The sequence below is a fragment of the Heterodontus francisci genome, chromosome 13, assembly GCF_036365525.1.
Source record: "Heterodontus francisci isolate sHetFra1 chromosome 13, sHetFra1.hap1, whole genome shotgun sequence".
Classification (NCBI taxonomy): Eukaryota; Metazoa; Chordata; class Chondrichthyes; order Heterodontiformes; family Heterodontidae; genus Heterodontus; species Heterodontus francisci.
The window spans coordinates 18,631,932-18,651,797 of NC_090383.1; the positions used below are offsets into that span (position 1 = coordinate 18,631,932).

The 19,866-nt window shown below is 47.2% G+C and overlaps 1 protein-coding gene across 11 annotated transcripts in view; it reads left to right on the forward strand.

Moving 5' to 3' along the window:
- LOC137376257 (nesprin-1-like) overlaps positions 1-19,866 on the forward strand; it is a 500,292-nt gene that overhangs the window by 271,881 nt on the left and 208,545 nt on the right. For all 11 annotated transcript variants that reach the window (XM_068044441.1, XM_068044433.1, XM_068044435.1 and 8 more), the window contains 8 exons: positions 1,114-1,379; positions 2,637-4,797; positions 6,576-6,913; positions 9,808-9,952; positions 11,342-11,560; positions 13,368-13,630; positions 16,058-16,223; positions 18,116-18,271. In XM_068044441.1, the coding sequence (XP_067900542.1) occupies positions 1,114-1,379; positions 2,637-4,797; positions 6,576-6,913; positions 9,808-9,952; positions 11,342-11,560; positions 13,368-13,630; positions 16,058-16,223; positions 18,116-18,271 (3,714 nt within the window). The remainder of the gene's footprint in view (positions 1-1,113; positions 1,380-2,636; positions 4,798-6,575; positions 6,914-9,807; positions 9,953-11,341; positions 11,561-13,367; positions 13,631-16,057; positions 16,224-18,115; positions 18,272-19,866) is intronic.

Consider the following 19,866-nt stretch of genomic DNA (forward strand, 5'->3'; position numbering starts at 1 on the left):
TTGTGAAAAGTGCTTCCTGATTTCCATCCTGAATGGTCTGACTGTAATTTTAAGGTTATGCTCCCTAGTTCTGGACTCCCCAACCAGAGGAAGTAGTTTTACTATATCTGCCCTATCGAATCCCTCAATGATTATAAGCACCTTGATCAGATCACCCCTTAATCTTCTAAACTTAAATGAATACAAACTCAAATTTATGTAACTTGTCCTCTGTTTAATCCTTTATGCCCTGAGGTTCTGGTGAATCTGTGTCATGCCCCCTCCACGGCCAATATATTCTTCCTGTGGTGTGGTGCCCGAGACTGAACGCAGCAGTCCAGATGGGCATTGAACAATGTTCTGTATAACTGAGGACTGTCTTTATCTGGAATCCATGCTGTTTTCTATATTTTAACCTTCCATCTAAGTTTTAAAGACAAGCAGGGTGGTTACATTCTTAAGCCCACATATCCTAAATTCACTTTGCACCCAATAGCCAGACCTGTTTCTTCCTCTCACAACTTTGCTGGTTGCCCCTTTTGCCCAGTGGCTTGCAGGCACACAGGTTGCCACCCAAGGTGGATTACCACATCTTCTTTTCTTTCTCTCTTGCAGAAGTGATGCTGCAGCCTTTGTACCTCACATCAGGGAACTGACTGAATTGACCTTTCACCTCCCATTGGGTGACACTGGATGGTTGAGTTCCAGTGCTCAGTGCAGCAGTTTTGTCATTTCTTCATTGATTTCCGGGTATTCATACTGTTTTGTTAAAGGCATCAGCCCTAAACCATATCGGAAGTGTCTTGGGTGCAATTCCACTTTGAATCGTCAATTGGGGCCTTGGCACCTGATTGAAATTTTTGGCGGAGTGTGGTATGCTGCCACATGTTTTTGGGGTTGGAGGTTTTCCATGTTCCATTCATTTGAATCTGTCTTAATGGGACTAAACATGCCCAGGTCCCATCTTAAGGAAGTGAGCAGCAATTTGAAATGAACTTCCTTCACCTTTGAACCTATTGGGCTTTTGCTGACGAAGACACACTCACACTTACCGACCAAGTTCAGAGTTCAGCCTCACAAACTGTTGGAATGTTATTACGTTGAAAAATTCTGAAATTTGTTTCTTGTATTCAGGAACTGGGTCGTCAATTCCAGTCCAAGCAGGCTAACATCACTGCGCTGACAGAGAAGGTCAGTAGCCTGACGGAAGGCCACGAGTCACCTGAACACTCAGAGATTGGCCAGTTAAGCAACCAGTGGTTGGAGTTGTGTCAAGAGATCAATGCTCTTCTCTCAATAAGAGAGGAGGACCAACAGAGAGCAAGGGATTACCACGATCGAATGAGTATTGTAGAAGTACTTTTGGACAAATTCACAAAAGAATGGGACAACTTAGCAAGGTGAGTATATGGTTAGGCAGATAGATAAGATAAATCTATCAGTCCGTCTGTCTACTAAGTTCTCTCACTGCTGTTTGTGGGATCTTGCTGTGCGCACAATGGTTGCCGTATTCCCTGCAAAACAGGAGTGACTACACTTCAAACAATGCTTCATGGGATATGAAAAAGTTTGTGCTGTGCTGAGGATATCAAAAGTGCTACATAAATGTAGGTTCTTTATCTGTTTATCAATCTTGTCTCTGTATATCTGAATAAATAAATAAAAAGATCTGGAATTGAAAGCTAGTCTCAGTAATGGTAGTATAAACCCATCTGGTTCACTAATGTCCTTCAGGGAAGGAAATCTGCTGTCCTTACCTGGTCTAGCCTACATATGACTCCAGACTCACAGCAATGTAGTTGACTCTTAATATCTAGTAATCTGTCTCTATCTGTTGATCAATCAATCTCTCTGTATGTCCATTTATGTATGTTTTCTCCGTCTGTGTCTGGTCTGTCTTCTCTGTATAAGTTCTTTGTCTGGCATCTGCCTGTGCGGCAGGAATTTTTAAAAATTCTTTCATGGGATGTAGGCGTCGCTGGCAAGGCCAGTCTTTGTTTCCCATCACTAATTGCCCTTGGCAACTGAGTGGCTTGCTAGGCCATTTCAGAGGGCAGTTAAGAGTCAACCACATTGCTGTGAGTCTGGAGTCATATGTAGGCCAGACCAGGTAAGGACAGCAGATTTCCTTCCCTAAAGGACATTAGTGAACCAGATGGGTTTATACTACAATTACTGAGACTAGCTTTCAATTCCATATTTTTATTAATTAATTGAATTTAAATTCCACTTGTTGCCGTGGTGGGATTTGAACCCGTGTCCCCAGGACATTAGCCTGGGCTTCTAGATTACTAGTTCAGTGACATTACCATTACACCACCATCTTCCCCAGTTGGGAAGATTTGTGACATGTTTACGTTGCCAGGGACGGTTGTTGCTTTTGTCCTGTGGCAGGGGCGACCATTCACTGAGAGCGCACGATGAAAATCTCAGCGCCTGCTGCTTACCACTATCTCTCTCCAAACCATGGTGAGAGATCCCAATGTAACATTCAAAATTCCCAGCATGTGCTCCAGGCAGGCGAAGGGGCCCTGGTCCAGAGCGCAGTCTGAAAATGACCTTTCCAATTAAACCGAAGTAGTACACATTCAGCAACCGTTGTCACTCTTTCAGGCAAAACACATCACATTCTCACTCTGATATTTTATTTGTAACAGAACTGATGCTGAAAGTACAGCCGAACATCTGGAAGCTCTGAAGAAGCTCGCAAGCATCGTACAAGCTCAGAAATTTGTATTGGACGATCTGAAGGAGCAGAAGCAAAAACTAAAGGATCGCTTGAACCCTGAAGATAAGGAACTGATCAAAGAGCAGACCAGTCACTTGGAGAAGCAATGGGCCCACTTGGAAAACCTGATAGAAAAGAAAATCCAGCTTTCTGTTACGACCTTGGAGGAATTGAGCCAGTGCCAGTCCAAGGTCGAGGACCTGCTGGACTGGGCGGATGGTCAGACCCACCTCTTTGCCGAGGCTCTAAGATGCAGCCCGCCAGCAGAGCTAGCACAGACGCTGCTCCTGGACCACATCGCCATCTGCAATGAGCTGGAGTCCCAGCAGCTGGCTCACGGAGCGGTGACGGAAGAGGCGGAGAAGATCTTGGCTCGCCTGGGCCTGGACGAGAGGCAGCGCCTGCAGCGGGCCCTGGGCACACTACACGGGAAGATGAGCTCCCTGAGCGAGGTAGTCAGTCAGAGGAGGAAGTACCTGAGCAAAGCCCTGTCGGACCGCACGCAGTTCCTCATGGCTGTCAGCCTCGCCATCAACTGGATCCAGCAGAACGAGAGAGTGGCGACTTCCCAGGAGCACGTGGCTCTCATGCCGCTCGACGTGGGCAAGCAGATACGAACCTGCAAGAGCGTGAGCAACCGCCTGAAGGAGTATCAGACTGACGTCACAGCCCTGTGGGCTCAGGGCAGGGAACTGGCAAGGGAAGCGACAGAGGAAGAGACGGCTGAAATAATGACCCAGCTACAGGACCTACAGAGCATGTATGAATCTGCCCTGCAGAAAAGTGCCCAGAGGCTGCAGGAACTGGAGAAGATCCTGGTCTCCAGGAAGTATTTCAAGGCGGATTTGGATAAAGTGTGCCACTGGCTAAAGCAGGCGGACATTGTGACCTTCCCGCAAATCAGCCTCATGAGTAGTGACACAGAGCTGTGCTCACAGCTGAGCAAGTACCAGCAGGTCCTGGAACAATCCCCCGAGTATGAAAATTTGCTTCTTCTGGTGCAGAGAACGGGTCGGGAATTATTACCTGCGCTGAGTGAAGCTGATCATTCCTTCTTGGATGAAAAGTTAAATGTCCTGCCCAAGCAATTTAACGGCATCATAGCCCTCGCTAAGGAAAAGTCCGACAAGATCCAGGAGGCGATTGCGGGCCGTAAGGAGTATGTCTCCCTGATTGATTTAACCAGCAAGGCACTGAGTGAACTGGAGGACCAGCTGGTTCAAATGAGCAAAACACGTCTGAGTCTCTCCTCAAAGGAGGTGGTTTCAGTGCAGAGTGACTACAGAACACTCCTCGGTGAGGTGATGGGCCTCGGTAAGGCGGTGGACGACCTGAACCAGAGGAAGGAGACCTTCCGGAGCTCTGGCCAGCCATGGCAACCCGATGAAATGGCGAGTCTGACCAGTCTTTACAGCCGACTGAAACGGCAAATGGAGCTGCGAGTGGGGCTGTTGGATGACACCATCACAGCTTACCAAGATCACGAGGCCACGTCGCTGCAGTTGGAGGCCGAGCTTCGGGCTTTGGGAGAGGAACTCGTCAAAATAAATGAGGAAACCCATTCCATCGAGGAGAAGCTGAAGAACTACCACGCTTTGGCTGGGAGCGTGCAGGACGCCAGCTCTCTCTTGAAAAGGTTGATCGAGCAAGTGGAACAGTTTTCACCCGAGCTGGACAGCGAAGCCCACGAGTTGAGGAGTCAACAAATACAAGCCTGGAAGGAAGACCTTCAGTCAGCCCAAGGAACAATTGGCGAGAGGATAATGGAGTGCGAGGGCAGACTCATTCAAAGGATCGACTTCCAGACTGAAATCCAACACACCCTTGATTGGCTGAGGCTGATTAAAGGAGACCTCAGTGCTGCCTCAAATTTGGACATAAAGCTTCAGAGCATCCAGGAAGAGATACGGAAGTCCCAGATCCTCGAGGAGGAAGTGCAGTCAAGTCTTCGGATTATGGCAGCATTGAGCAGTAAAGAGAAAGAAAAGTATACCGAGTCCAGGGAGTTGATGCCTCCACAGGTTGAGAGCAACCTGCTTGAACTCTCCAAGCTAGAGGCTGAAGTCCAGGAGACATTGAGCACCAAGAAGGTTAGTCAATATCTTCAGAATGTAGGAATTTCTAGGTGGCAAAAGATCAAGGTTCATTTAATTGACATTGTAGCATCCTGGTAGTCACATGATACATCAAGAATGGTGTTGTTGACTAATCACAGAAATCAATCTCTATGATTCAGTCAACAACAGAACCAGAGTGAGCCGAAGAAAACTCCAGCAGTGGAAAGCTTTGGGAACCATTGGTCCAGAGTTACCTGTTCCTCCCAAGTCTGCTAAACTTACCAAATGTCATATCTCATTACTCATATACTATATCCCAAAACGTAGTTTTCTGAAGGAAATCTATCTAACTGACATTTGGATTAAGCAATACTATCTCTTTCCACCATTACCTTTTGGAGCCTGTTCCCCTTGCTCTCTGATGTTAGAACTCCCTTTCCAGAATACTCACTCTCTCTCACTATCCAGTATTACAGCTCCCTCTCTCATTATTACAGCTCCCCCTCTCAGTATTACAGCTCCCCCTCTCAGTATTACAGCTCCCCCCCTCTCAGTATTACAGCTCCCCCCCTCTCAGTATTGCAGCTCCCCCCCTCTCAGTATTGCAGCTCCCCCCCTCTCAGTATTGCAGCTCCCCCCCTCTCAGTATTGCAGCTCCCCCCCTCTCAGTATTGCAGCTCCCCCCCTCTCAGTATTGCAGCTCCCCCCCTCTCAGTATTGCAGCTCCCCCCCTCTCAGTATTGCAGCTCCCCCCCTCTCAGTATTGCAGCTCCCCCCCTCTCAGTATTACAGCTCCCCCTCTCTCAGTATTACAGCTCCCCCTCTCTCAGTATTGCAGCTCCCCCTCTCTCAGTATTGCAGCTCCCCCTCTCTCAGTATTGCAGCTCCCCCTCTCTCAGTATTGCAGCTCTCCCTCTCTCAGTATTGCAGCTCTCCCTCTCTCAGTATTGCAGCTCTCCCTCTCTCAGTATTGCAGCTCTCCCTCTCTCAGTATTGCAGCTCTCCCTCTCTCAGTATTGCAGCTCTCCCTCTCTCAGTATTGCAGCTCTCCCTCTCTCAGTATTGCAGCTCTCCCTCTGTCTGGGGCGGCAGCTCTCCCTCTGTCTGGGGCGGCAGCTCTCCCTCTGTCTGGGGCGGCAGCTCTCCCTCTGTCTGGGGCGGCAGCTCTCCCTCTGTCTGGGGCGGCAGCTCTCCCTCTGTCTGGGGCGGCAGCTCTCCCTCTGTCTGGGGCGGCAGCTCTCCCTCTGTCTGGGGCGGCAGCTCTCCCTCTGTCTGGGGCGGCAGCTCTCCCTCTGTCTGGGGCGGCAGCTCTCCCTCTGTCTGGGGCGGCAGCTCTCCCTCTGTCTGGGGCGGCAGCTCTCCCTCTGTCTGGGGCGGCAGCTCTCCCTCTGTCTGGGGCGGCAGCTCTCCCTCTGTCTGGGGCGGCAGCTCTCCCTCTGTCTGGGGCGGCAGCTCTCCCTCTCTCCGGTATTACAACTTTCTCTCCAATGTTGCAGCTCTCTCTATCTGGTATTGCATCTACATCTGCAGTATTATAGCTCTCTCTCTCCGCTATTACAGCTCTTTTCCTCATATTGCAGCTCTCTCTGTTCATGGCTACTCTCTCTGAGCATGGCTACTCAGTGGAAACGGGTCTTAGGCATTTACCCAGCATTGGCAAGTGAATGATATTGTTGAAATTTTGTGAGCAATATTATGACCAAAGCTAACAAGTGACAGGACACTTGGTAATTTTTCTGATGGAGAGACCCTGCAGGATAATCTGCCAACTGATTTGTCAGTGATAATGATAATTTCTCTTCACCCTCCAGACATTCCTGGACAAGGTGCAGGCCCTGATCCAGCGGTACCAACGGGCAGTTCAATCTGCTGGTGACTGGTTGGAGGATGCCAGTGCCCTCTTACAGCAGGCGGGCGATGGCCTGGATGTGGACGGTTCAGAGGAGACCTTGAAAAGGCACGTCGAGTTCTTCACCACAGAAGCAGACCTCACCAGCCAGCTGGGGGAGTTGGAGACCTTGGTCCCTGATCTACTGCCATCAATCAACGCGGTGGGCAGAGAGCAAGTGGAACAGAGCTTGGCCTCATTACAGCAAAGAAGAGCAAACACTGAGCAACAAGCTCAAGGTCAGCAAGTCATTCTCCAAAGGTAAATTCTCCAAATAGGTGGCAATATAGTTTGCATGTTTTACTATGTGAGATTGCAGTCCCCTTGAGCTTGATCAGAGCAGATTGGTGTGGCAGTGATATGATGGGGGTAGATTTTCAATCTGGCGTAAAACTGGCATGGTGATCTACTATGCCTGCACAGAACTAATCTGCATATTACAAAAAGCATACAGAGGCACTGGAGCACATGCAAAAAAGATTTATAATATTCTTATAAGGGGAGATGGTGGCGCAGTGATAATGTCACTGGACTAGTATTCTAGAGGCCCAGGCTAATGCCCTTGGGACACTGGTTCAAATCCAACCATTACGGATGGTGGAATCTAAATTCAATTAGTAAAAGTCTGGAATTGAAAGCTGGTCTCAGTAATGGTGCCATGAAACTATCATCGATTGTCGTAAAAACCCATCTGGTTCACGAGTGTCCCTTAGGAGAGGAAATCTGCCATGCTTACCTGGTCTGGCCTACATGTGACCCCAGACTCACAGCAATGTAGTTGACTCTTAACTGGCCTCTGAAATGGCCTCGCAAGCCACTCAGTTGTCAAGGACAGTTAGGGATGGGCAACAAATGCTGGCCTTGCCACTGACGTTCGCATCCCATGAAAGAATAAAAAAAAACTCGAACTGAAATATTGTAACTATCAGGAAAGCCTGCGGCTTTGTTCTCTCGAAAAGGTGGCCTGATAGAGGTCTTTAAAATTATGAAGGTGTTCGATAAGGTAGATGTGGAGAAGATATTTCCATTTGTGGGGAGTCAGTATCAAGTAGTCACTAATAAATCCAATCAGGAATTCAGGACAAGCTTCTTTACCAGGAGAGTAACTAGAATGTGGAACTTGCTACCACGAGGATGGTTGAGATGAAAAGCATAGATATATTTCAGGAGAAGCTAGATAAGTACATGAGGGAGAAAGGAATAGAAAGATATGCTGATAGGGTGGTATAAAGCTTGTGGGGAGCATAAGCAATGGCATGGACATGTTGGACCAAATGGCCTGTTTATGGCTTGCAAATTCGATGTAATTAAGTTCCATTAAAATCATGGAAAATTTATCCCAAGGGTATTTGGTATCAAAATTGCGCAATATTAGCACAATGGTTTTATGATTTTGCCCTCCAAGTTCTATACAACAGCTTTGCATATTGGGTTTTCAGGCATCGAGGGGCACACACCCGATTCGCAACTCATCTTACTTTCCATCCATTAGTCTACCACTGGGCTAGCTTGGCTCAGGGGGTCACACTTTTGCCTCTGAGTCAGAAGGACGTGGGTTCAAGTCTCAATCAAGAGGCTTGAGCAGAAAATCTAGGCTGACATTCTCTGTGCCACACTGAGGGAGTGCTGCTCTGTTAGAGGTATTGGGCTGCATTTTTGTTCTGGGCTCCGGACCCCAAGTCAGGATTATTTCCAGGTCCCGGCCCTGAACGGCATCTGTGTGACATGCCCAATGCAATTTTTGAGTGCCAGGCCAATTGGTGGCCAGAGGGTGCACTTGCCATCCAATTAAGCGCGGCAGCTGGTCTTCTGATACAGAAGGGTCAATCGGCGGCCCTCCAGCACTGAGAGATTGGCAGCCCCACCATCAGGGGTAGGAACTGCCATCGTAGGTAAGAGAGAGAGAGGGAACCTCAAGATGAAGGCTCCCTCGCAATGCCTTTTATAAGTTCTGAAATTAAAACTGGCCACAGCTGCAAGAATGCCATTTTAGAGGGGGCACCCTTCCACAGGGTGGCCTGTGGCCACCGCTGTGGCTGTTTATTAGTCACAGCAGAGGTGTAGGTGGTGGCAGGGATGTGTTGGTGTTTAACAAGCCACATAGAGCATTGACCCCCAGTCTGCCATGGGAGGCCGCCTACTTTCATCGGCTGTGCTCCAACCACCACGGGGCGGGGTGGGGGAGGTGGGGGGAGGCTCGCCTGCTGCCTGGAAAATTCCAGTCAGCGGGAGCAAAGGGCCTTCATTAGGCCCTTTAATAGGCTTAATTGGCTACCCGCCACTTAATGGGCGGGTAGCTGTTTCATTCCTGACCCTCAAACTGGCATGTTCCAAAATGGCCTGGAGATGGGATAATGTTGGCAAACTGGCACATTGGCCGGTGAAGGGAAATTGCAGGACCATCTGCCCACCCGCCTCTGTTGTTGCCCCTTGAAAATTCGGGTGAGATGTTAAACTGAGGCCCTGTCTGCCTGTTCAGATGGACGTTAGGGATGTTTTGGAATGATTTAAAGAGCACGGAGTCCTCTTGGTGTCCTGGCCACCTCTTCTTCCTTGACCAAATACAAATTAATGAATCATTTTTATAATTAACCATTTGTGCGATAGCTCAGTATAATTCGATCTATGATTAGTTGAAAATTGGCTACAAAGTTTAAGCTGAATTTGAACATTTACTTCCATTGTGTCATTTGATTGGCCAGGTGAAGTTTTGATGGGTTCTTCGTGCTGATGGGCCAAAGGGTCTGGACTCGCCCAAATTACAGAAGGAAGCCATTCGGCCCGCCTTTCCTGGGTAGATGCTAGCTCCTCAACTGCAGCTGTTTATTCTCGCTCTATTTTTCCCATATCCTGAGGCATTTTTGGAGTGGGTGTAGTGAATTGAGTTATCCCATTGGGAGGCCTGGAGATACTTTGTTTTGCTGATTTCAACAAAAATACTCCGTCTCCCTTTTCAATTGTTAAGTAAGCTGCCTCTTTCTCCAACACCTTAGCACAGCAGCGTGTCTTCGAATTACAAATGCTAGTGTCAGCATCAGCTCTCCACTGAACTAATGCATTAGATCAGCAGTGCCCAGGGAGTGTTTTGTTTAAAAACCAGAGCTGATTAAGTATGGTTCTGGCACATCCCCCCCCCCCCCCCCCCCCCCCTCTAGATGCGTAACCCAGTGGCATGACTACCAAGAGGCCAGGCAGCAGGTCATTGCTCTGATGAACGAGGCAGAAAAGAAGTTGTCGGAATTCTCCACAGCCAAAGCTGCAACTAGCCATGAGAGTGAAGAGAAGCTGACTCAACATAAGGTCAGTATAGCAATAATAACTGGCTGACAACATTAACTAGCTCACATCGATAACTAGCTCATAACATGCTCTGTCTTTTTCACCCTTGTTCTTCCTTTTTCCTTCTTTCTTTCTCACTCGTTCTCAGTTTTTGTGAATTCCAAGAATTGAAAAGTAGTTTGCTAAAATTATTTATTTAGAGATACAGCACTGAAACAGGCCCTTCGGCCCACCAAGTCTGTGCCGACCAACAACCACCCATTTATACTAACCCTACAGTAATCCCATATTCCCTATCACCTCCCTACACTAGGGGCAATTTACAATGGCCAATTTACCTATCACCTGCAAGTCTTTTGGATGTGGGAGGAAACCGGAGCACCCGGAGAAAACTCACGCAGACACAGGGAGAACTTGCAAACTCCGCACAGGCAGTACCCAGAATCGAACCCGGGTCCCTGGAGCTGTGAGGCTGCGGTGCTAACCACTGCGCCGCCCATTGTATCAAATTGTATCAAACCTTGTTTTGGACCACATTTGCAGTACGATGTACAGTTCTGGTTCCCATATTCTAAAAAGGATATCAAGGCACTGGGGAGGGTTCAAAAAAGATTGACAAAGATGGTACCTGAACTTCTATGTTATATACCTGTTAAGAAAGGCCATTGTGGAAGGCCCTCCCGCCATAGTATACCGAGGGGCTAGAAACTATGTAAAACCCCTCTGGTTGTATGCACCAGAGAATGTTTGAAATAAAATCTAAATGTACATTGTAAATATAACTTGTAATGGCAGATGTAGTGAGCTACCTCAGGTCCTGTATTGAAAGAAACTGATCTGTATCGCACTTTATGTAATGTCAAATTTGAACTGTTATGTAGAGTATTTTTACAAATTTTCTGTAAAAGGAATATTTATAGAAAAATAAGGATGTACAAGCTGGGGAATTTTCTCTAGAAAAGAGAAGGCTGACGGGTGACCTAATAGAGGTCATTGGAATTCTGCAAGGTTTTGATAGAGGAGAGTTTCCACTTAGGGGGAAGAACAAAACTAGAGGCCATAAATAAGAAAGTCACCAAGAAATCAGATGGAGAATTCAGAAGAAACTTCTTTACCCAGAGAGTGGTAAGAATGTGGAATTCACTACCACAGGGAGTAGTTGAGGTGCATAGCATTGATGTCTTTAAGGGGAGGCTAGATAAGCACATGAGGGAGAAGGGAATAGAGGATTCTGATAGATGAGGAAGGATGGGAGGAGGCTCGAATGGAGCATATACTCCAGCATGAACTGGTTGGTGTAATGGTCTGTTTCTGTGGTGTATATCCTATGTAATAGGCTATATGTGTTTGTGAAAGCATCAAGTTCTAGTTTAATCCATACGTTTCACCAGTATTTCTCTCCACGCCCAGTCCTTGCTGTCTGTGGTGAACTCCTTCCATGAGAAGATCACAGCCCTGGAGGAGCAAGCCTCACACCTCGAGAGCCTGGGCAATGACACCAGCAAGGCCACCATAAGCAGGTCCATGACAACTGTGTGGCAGCGCTGGACTCGACTCCGCACCGTAGCCCGAGAGCAGGAGAAGATGCTGGAGGAAGCTGCGCGTGGCTGGAAAAACCTCACTGACAAGGTACAAAGCCGAGTGATGCACATCACTTATCATAGAACAAAAGCCAAGTGCTGCAGATGCTGGAAATTTAAAATAAAAACAGAAAGTGCTGGAAACACTCAGCAGGTCAGGCAGCCTCTGTGGAGGGGTAAAAGAGTTAACGTTTCAGGTTGCTAACTTTTCATCAGAACTGGAAAATGTTAGGGATGAAGGGGGAGGAACTCGTTTACGTAGCACCGCGCAGGTAGTGGCCGCGCTCATGCCTGTTCCCGGGGAATCGATGTAAGTCTGCCAAGCACCGTTAGAAATGGTGGATACACAAAACAAATTTCTCCCCTAGAGAGTCTTTAAGCAATTTACAGAGCCAGGGAAAAGGGAAGGAGGAGGAAAGAACAAGTCTGTGATAGGCTAGAGGGCAGGAGTGATCAAAGTGATGACAGTGTGAGGCAAAGGGGGTACTGATAATGGGGCAAGTAAAGAAACAAAAGGTGGGTCGGGAGGAGGTGTAAATACTTATGACAGAATAGCAGAGGTGCAGGGAAGTGTGGAAAATCTGCCTAGGAGGAGAAGACACACCTACTCTTCACCCTGTCATGGACCTGCTCCTTTGTTCCTTCCTTCCCAGCCCCTTGTCCCTGGCTCTGCATTTGCTCAAGAACTCTTCATCTCTAACATCTTCTCACTCTAATGAGAGGTCATCGACCGGATACATTAACTCTGTGCCTCTCTTCTACTGTTGCTGCCTGACCTACTGACATTTTCAACTTTTATCCATTACCACGGGTTTGGTTAAAGGACTTATCTTTCCAAATAAAGGGCAAGTTACACACGTGACACAAGGGCAAAGCCCACCTGAAGCTGCTTGCAACACCTATGCTTTGTACACCCTCTTAGCAATTCATTGATTAATAGCCACGTGGGTTCATTTTTACAGTAGAAGTACGAAGGCTCAAACAGGAGTCCCCAATGGTAGGAAGTACGAAGGAGCTGTTGGCCCATTTGTAGTGCTGGAAATTTGGATGGAGGTAAATGATTGAAAACGAACAAAAAAAAAGACAGGTTTTTGTCTTTGTGCTTGGGCAGAATTCTGGGAAGGGGGCTGAATGGAAAAGAGAGGTCATCAAAAATTGGAAATCTGGGTAAGAATGTTGTTAATTGCAGAACCACAAGATAATAATGACCCTTTCAACCTAACCCAACTCATCCATCTAGCGAGACCCTATAACAATGTCCCGTCCATCTGATGCTTGAGTGTTCCTGGGTTTTTTACAACACCACTCAGGAGTCCATTGTATGTGCAGATCAATCATTGTTGATTTCAATCCTAAATTTGCACTTTGATCTGCTGAAACCTGTGGCTCTTTGTCCTATTATTGTAGTTTAATTTAAAATACTTTTCCTGATTTACCTATTCTTAAAGAATTTCTGTCCACAAAATTCCCTTCAGTCGACCCCTTTCAAGGTTGAAAAGCTCAAGATTCCTCATCCAGTCCTGCAGTTCAGTGATCTTGCTTACTACCCCACACTGAGTGGTTATTTCATACCCAACTCCACTCATACCCCTACATCGCTTTCAATTTTGCTCTTCACGAGAGAGTGGGAACAAGGGCAGTAACTAACAAAAAATAGCAATGTGACCACAGCTTTCATCATCAGTAGGGTGTATGCACGGGGTTCCAATGTAATTCACTTGCAATCCTGTTTTAGCATTCTGCTAGTGGGGGGCTGTGGTGGTCACTGAATTCACCCGATTGTTTTCTGTCAGTGAGGTGGGTTGTTTTCATGTTAGTTACTCTGCCCCTGCTGTGGGATTGATTTTGGTCCCCAGATCGAGACAACCACTGTTGTAGTGGACCAGTTGCAGGATCGGCTCCCCGACAGCTCGGTTGAAAAGGCAAGGAAGACCGAGCTGCTCGAGCTCCTCGAGTACCACGATGCCTTCGCACAGGAAGTGGAACGGGAACAGTCCACTCTGACCGTGCTCCGACAACAAGCGCTGAACATGCTCCGTGATGTGGCCATGCCTTCTACCTCCGTCGAGGACCTACCTGTAATGCATGAAATCAAAGCCATGCAGGACAGATACGACAAGTAAGTGGATTGGATGTGCATCTAGTGTTTACCCTTTAGAAAAGCATCTGCATCCCTTGAGGTGGGGTAAATGAATGATTTACCAGTGGATAGTATTAACCGTTCCCGTAAAGTGCTTCCTTAGTAGGAAAAGCAACAACAAGCGGGTCATACTTCTGGAGAAGTCTTTACAGGGGATTTCAGAAGATAATTACAGATGAGGAAGGCCCATCTATGTCCATCCATCCAGAAAGATCTGACATTCCCACCCCATTGAAGTGCCCAGTTGATTCCAGGGCAGGATTTTCAGCCCCACATGGGGGTGAGTATGCTGTCCGTCGTGTCATTTTCCTGGAAGTGGGATGAGGTGGAAAGGGTCACCTGCCGGCAAGCAGCAGGTAGACAATTAAGGGAATTAAATGGCCTATTAAGGCCTATGTCAGAGGCTAACTAGCGTAGACCGGGGGCCAATGCACCAGGCAGGCTTTGAGGTCCTCCCCTCCCCACCTGCTTGCCCACAGCATGGGCTGCAGGCTGTCCTGTGGAGGTGTTTTTTAATTGGACAGCAAGCTCGCCCTCTGGCCGCCAATTGGCCAATTCGGGGAATATCGCTGCCTTGTAACTGTTTCTGACACTGTGCAGGGTTGTGACCCCCGTTTGACCCTGACGTCAGGGTCCCGACCCAAAATCTTGCCCCAGGGCTTATGTGAAGATAAATTGCCTGATATCAGTCTGAAATATGCCTTTGTATGACTCCCTGTCCTACTGTCACAATTTAGTGTCAAGTAATTTCCATATTTTCTTTTTCCATTCTATTTACAATCCTGATGATCTCTGTGTACTGAAAGGAAGGAACTGAACTGAAAATGCAACTTATATTTTGATGCGGCGCTTAGATGAGTGGAGTTAGAGCCATCGTCCTTTGTAGCCGTGCAAACAGTCCTTACGTACACCTGTTACATATCATGAACACACAGCTACTATCCTGCTTTGCAGTGAAAGTTGAGTGCACCAATAAACTGCTCAGTGTCAGTTCCCCTCACCCGAGTCCTGTTCTCTGTGACTGCCACTTGCTACAGTTCCTGGCTACACACATTTAACACCTGCCCAGATGCTAGCCTCACTTCTCCAATTTGATTACTATTTATTCACCAATAAATGCCTCACCGGGCTAGGGACTAATTCGGAGATAGGTGGGGAATTTTAGAAATGAATAATGACAAGCAAGCCACAACATATATGTTGATTGATATCTACTGCAACACCTTTCTGTCATTACAGAAATATCAAATTGATGTGTTGTTTATCTGATTACATATATCATGCATTGGAAACTGACTCCATAATGGTCCCAACAGCACATGGTTCATTTTGTGGTTCCCTCTTGATTTTCCCCATTCCTCCAGGTGGTCTCTAGCCAGGATATTTTTCCATGACTGTCATCATAGGAATTACAGCCAAGAGGGAGGCCATTCGGCCCATTGCACCTGTGCCAATGCTTGCTTTTAAGCTAACACTGTCTACTCTAAGCCTATTTCCCAACCCCTTTTCCTGTATTGTTTTATATTCATCTTTTACCAATCCTTTTCCAACTCCCTTTAAAGTGATGTTACACACTTTCCCTTCATGGCCTTTTTTAGTACAGCATTCTCTCGTCTAATAACCCTCTGTGTGAAAGCATTTCTGTTGACTTCCCTCTTCATTCGCCAGGTGATAATCTTCAGTGCAAGCCTCATCACCAGTTCACTAGCTAGTGGAAATATTTTTTCACTGTTTATCCCCCCCAGGCCCTTTTGTTAGGCTCACATTACATTATCCAATTGGCCACTCTTCTTATGTGAATGCGTGAAGCTAGACATTGAGCAGCAGCAGACCTCAACCAAGGGGGCTGTCACCCAACTCATCTGGCAACCCTGCAAGATCCCACAAAAAAACAAGTCGGATAAATTACCAGCCGCTCTGTTTTAATGGTGTTGGTCAAGGGATAAATGTTGGGCCAGGACAGAGCCTCTGATGCTTCATTCAAAGAACAAAGAACAGTACAGCACAGGAACAGGCCATTCGGCCCTCCAAGCCTGCGCCGATCTTGATGCCTGTCTAAACTAAAACCTTCTGCACTTCCGGGGACCGTATCCCTCTATTCCCATCCTGTTCATGTATTTGTCAAGATGCCTCTTAAACGTCATTGTCGTACCTGCTTCCACCATCTCCCCCGGCAGCAAGTTCCAGGCACTCACTACCCTTCATTGGACAAAATGACCAAACAATGGTTAAACATTTCTTGCTGATAGTTACATTCTCGTAATTGTATTTGAACTCATCAAATTTTGAAAACAAAATGTGTTTTTTTCTAATGGGAGGATCCTGTTCCACAGGCCCAGTTCCCTCGTTGGGTTACAAGAGATGTGGTTGCGGTGAATATTGACAAAAATCTCTTTTCAATTCAAGTGTTCGACAGAAGATAAGGAAAAGCAAGAAAATGGTCCAACAGGAGCTGAAAGAGCGGGAGGAGGTGGAGAGTGAATTAAACGCTATCAAACAGTGGCTCCACGAGACAAGAGAGTATCTGCTAAATCCAACCTCCGATACTGTTACCGAGCTCCGGGAGTTGAAGGTATTTACAGTAAGGGACAGATAGAAAAGAAAGAAATGCAACATCTTTTAGGACCTCAGGACATCCCAAAATATTTTACAGCCATTAAAGTACATTTGAAGTGTAGTTACCGTAGGAAACATGGCAGCCAATTTGCACACAGAAAGCTCCCACAAACAGCAGTGTGATAATGACCAGATAATCTGTCTTTGTGATGCAGGTTGAGGGACCTGGCCAGGACACCAGGGATAACTCTTCAATGTAGTACCATCGATCTTTTACATCCACCTGAAAGGACAGATAGGTCCTCAGTTTAACATCTCATTCAACGATGCAACATTCCCTCAGTACTTCATTGCAGTGTCAGCCCAGATTTTGCACTCAACTGTCTGGAATCCTTGCGCATCTGGAGTGTGGTGGGGTGGGGGAAATTTGCTCTGCCAGCCAATGTGCCAGTTTTCTGGCACTACCCACCCCTGGACCATTTTCCTCGAGGGGGAACGGGGGCTGGTGGGGCTACCTGCCCGCAAGTAGCAAGTTACTAATGTAGCTGGGTAAATCTCCTATTAAGGCCTATTGTCAGAGGCTGACTGGAATGTTCCAGTCGGCATATGAGCCCTCCTGAGGTATGAGGGACAAGGCTAGCTGCCTGGAGGCGGCCTCCTGGCAGCAGACTGTGGGGGGGCGGCTGGGCAGCAACACTCCAGGCAAGCTTTGAGTCCCTCCCTGCCTACCAACCTATCCTGCTTTCCCAACCCTCCCACCCCGAAAAACAGTGGCCGGGCTGCTGAGGGCATATTTAAACGTTTGAGAGAGGGTGCTGCTGCTCCTTCTGAGCTGGAGGGCCTCTTATTGGCCCTAGGGTGCCGAGAGCTCTGCTGCCTTCCTTAATTGGATGTGAGCCTGCCATCTGGCCACTAATTGGCCAATTCGAGGAAAATCACTGCCGGTGACTGTTTCCCACACAGTGCGGGGTCGTGACCCCCCCATTTGACCTCAACGTTGGGGTTCCAACCCAAAACCCAAAATTCTGCTGCCCAGAGGCAAGAGTGCTACTGAGCCAAGGTTGACACCTAACCGACAGTTTCGATGGCAGCTGAACAGACACTGGGGCAGATTTCATTGTTACTCCTTAGGCGTTAAACATCAACTGGATGGAGCGCAGAACGGAAAGTCCGTCAGGAAGACTCACTACCCCACCCCCCAACCCCAACACACCCAACAGAAGCTGCCCAATTTTACTTCTGTTAATTTGCAGAGGGCTCCATTAGCAGCCTGTGATCCTCCCAGCTGGAGAATGCATTCTGTATTATGTTCAAGTGATTCTTGATGCCTAGGTGGTCAGCAACAACTTACATTTATATAGCACCTTTAACATTGTAAAAAGATCCAAGGGGCTTGAAAGGAGCATTATCTGACACAATTTGACACAAAGGCATATTGGAACAGGTGACCAAAAAGCTTGGTCAAGGAGGCAAGTTTTAAGGAGCACCGAAAAGGAAGAGAGAGAGGCGGATAGGTTTAGGGAGCAAATTCCAGAGCTTAGGATGCACAAGAGGCCGGAAATGGAGGAGTGCAGGTATCTTGGAAGGTAGTAGGGCTGGGGGAAATTATTGCGCTAGGGAGGGGTGAGGCCATGGAGGGATTTGAAAATAAGGATGAGAATTTTAATATGGAGGAGTTTATGTATTGGGCACCAGTGTATAAAAATGAAAATTCACCCTCCTGGATTTTCAGTGGAACACCATGGAGATATTAATTGTGCAAAGTGAGTCTTGTGGCTGTCAAATGTAGCAGTGCCTATGCACCAGCAAGGATAATTTGTAATTTCTTCCATTGTCTTTGCTGATCGTTTTTTAATCAAAGAAATTGGGAAGTCTTTCTCTAGCTGTAATGCAATCCCTTATGTTTAGGAACTGCATACTGAGGTAGCTGCTCGACACCAGACAGTGGAACGACTGGGAGATCAACAGCGCGATAAGTACCTGGAGCTTTACACCATTCTGCCCTCTGAGCTCTCTGAGCAATTGGCTGAGGTCACACTGGCCCTTGGAGCCGTTGAGGAACAGGTAAAGTTTGTGTTCAGTTCCTCAGCGATGTACTTTTCTCAGGCTGTTCCATCCACCATCCCAAAATACGCACTCTCTCTCCTGTGTACCATCGGCAGGAGACACTGCAGCAACTTGCCTAGACTTCTTCGACAGCACCTCTCAGATTCACAGCCTCCACCCTTTAGAAGGACAAGGGCAGCTGGCACATAAGAATACCATCACCTGCAAGTCCCCCTCCAAGTCACAGGGGGAGATGGTGGTGTTCAGTGATATTACCACTACTAGTAATTCAGAGGCCCAGGCTAATGCACTGGGGACATGGGTTCAAATCCCACCATGGCAGCTGGTGGAGTTTAAATTCAATTTATTAATAAATTCTGGAATTGAAAGTTAGTCTCAAGAGTGGTGCCATGAAACTATCATTGATTGTCGTAAAAACCCATCTGGTTCACTAATGTCCTTCAGGATAGGAAATCTGCCATCCTTACCTGGTCTGGCCTACATGTGACTCCAGACTCACAACAATGTAGTTGACTCTTAACTGCCCCCAGAAATGGCCGAGCAAGCCACTCAGTTGCCAAGGGCATTTAGGGATGGGCAATAAATGCTGGCTTTGCCAGCGACACCCACATCCCATGAAAGAATTAAAAAAAAAATTATCCCAACTTATACATATATCGCCATTCCTTTGTGGCCATTAGATCGAAATCCTGAAACTCCCTCCCTTAACAGCATTATGAGAGCACCTTCACTGAACGGACTACAATGGTTCAAAAGGGCAGCTCATCCCCACCTAGGAATGGGCAATAAATGCCGGCCTTGCAGCGATGCGCACATCACAAGAATGAATTTTAAAAAGTGATTCACTGCCTTTTACTCTCTTTGTAGATAAACTAAATAACTTGGAGTCTTTGACATTAGTTACAAGTGAAACATTTTAACATTTATGGTCTTGTATATTAGTGTAATGTAGGTCACCATCTGCCAAGAATGAGGCACATTGGCTTTGTCATATGAACATTGATTTTAAACTAAAATAAAAGCAAAATACTGCGGATGCTGGAAATCTGAAACAAAAACAAGAAATGCTGGAATCACTCAGCAGGTCTGGCAGCATCTGTGGAAAGAGAAGCAGAGTTAACGTTTCGGGTCAGTGACCCTTCTTGACTTTAAACTGTTGCTGGAGCGAGCAAATGACATGTTAAACAGATCAGCCGTGGCTGGAAAAAACATTTCTATGCTAACAGATGGTGCTTGTGTAGACAAAGGACACATTCAACCCACAATGGACGTTGGTCACCAGACAGTGACGGGTGGGGAAACGCATTCCAGGGCCTGCTGGGGTGATGCAATCCACAGGGGCCAGGACTGGTTGGACCAGCTGGTCACATGACTAACTGGCTGTTCCAGCATTTTTTGAACTAGCCACAGAGAATTTGAACTCAAAGACTGTTTGCTCCTGGACTGAGAAGATCTCTCCTGTCTAATCCCATCTCTTTCTCACAAGCCTCTGAATCCACTGAAGACACATGAACCCCAAGAGAGAAAAGTCTCCTACATCAAAATAAATTGAAGCGTGAACTGGGCCCCAACGAACAGCGGGACTTACTGGC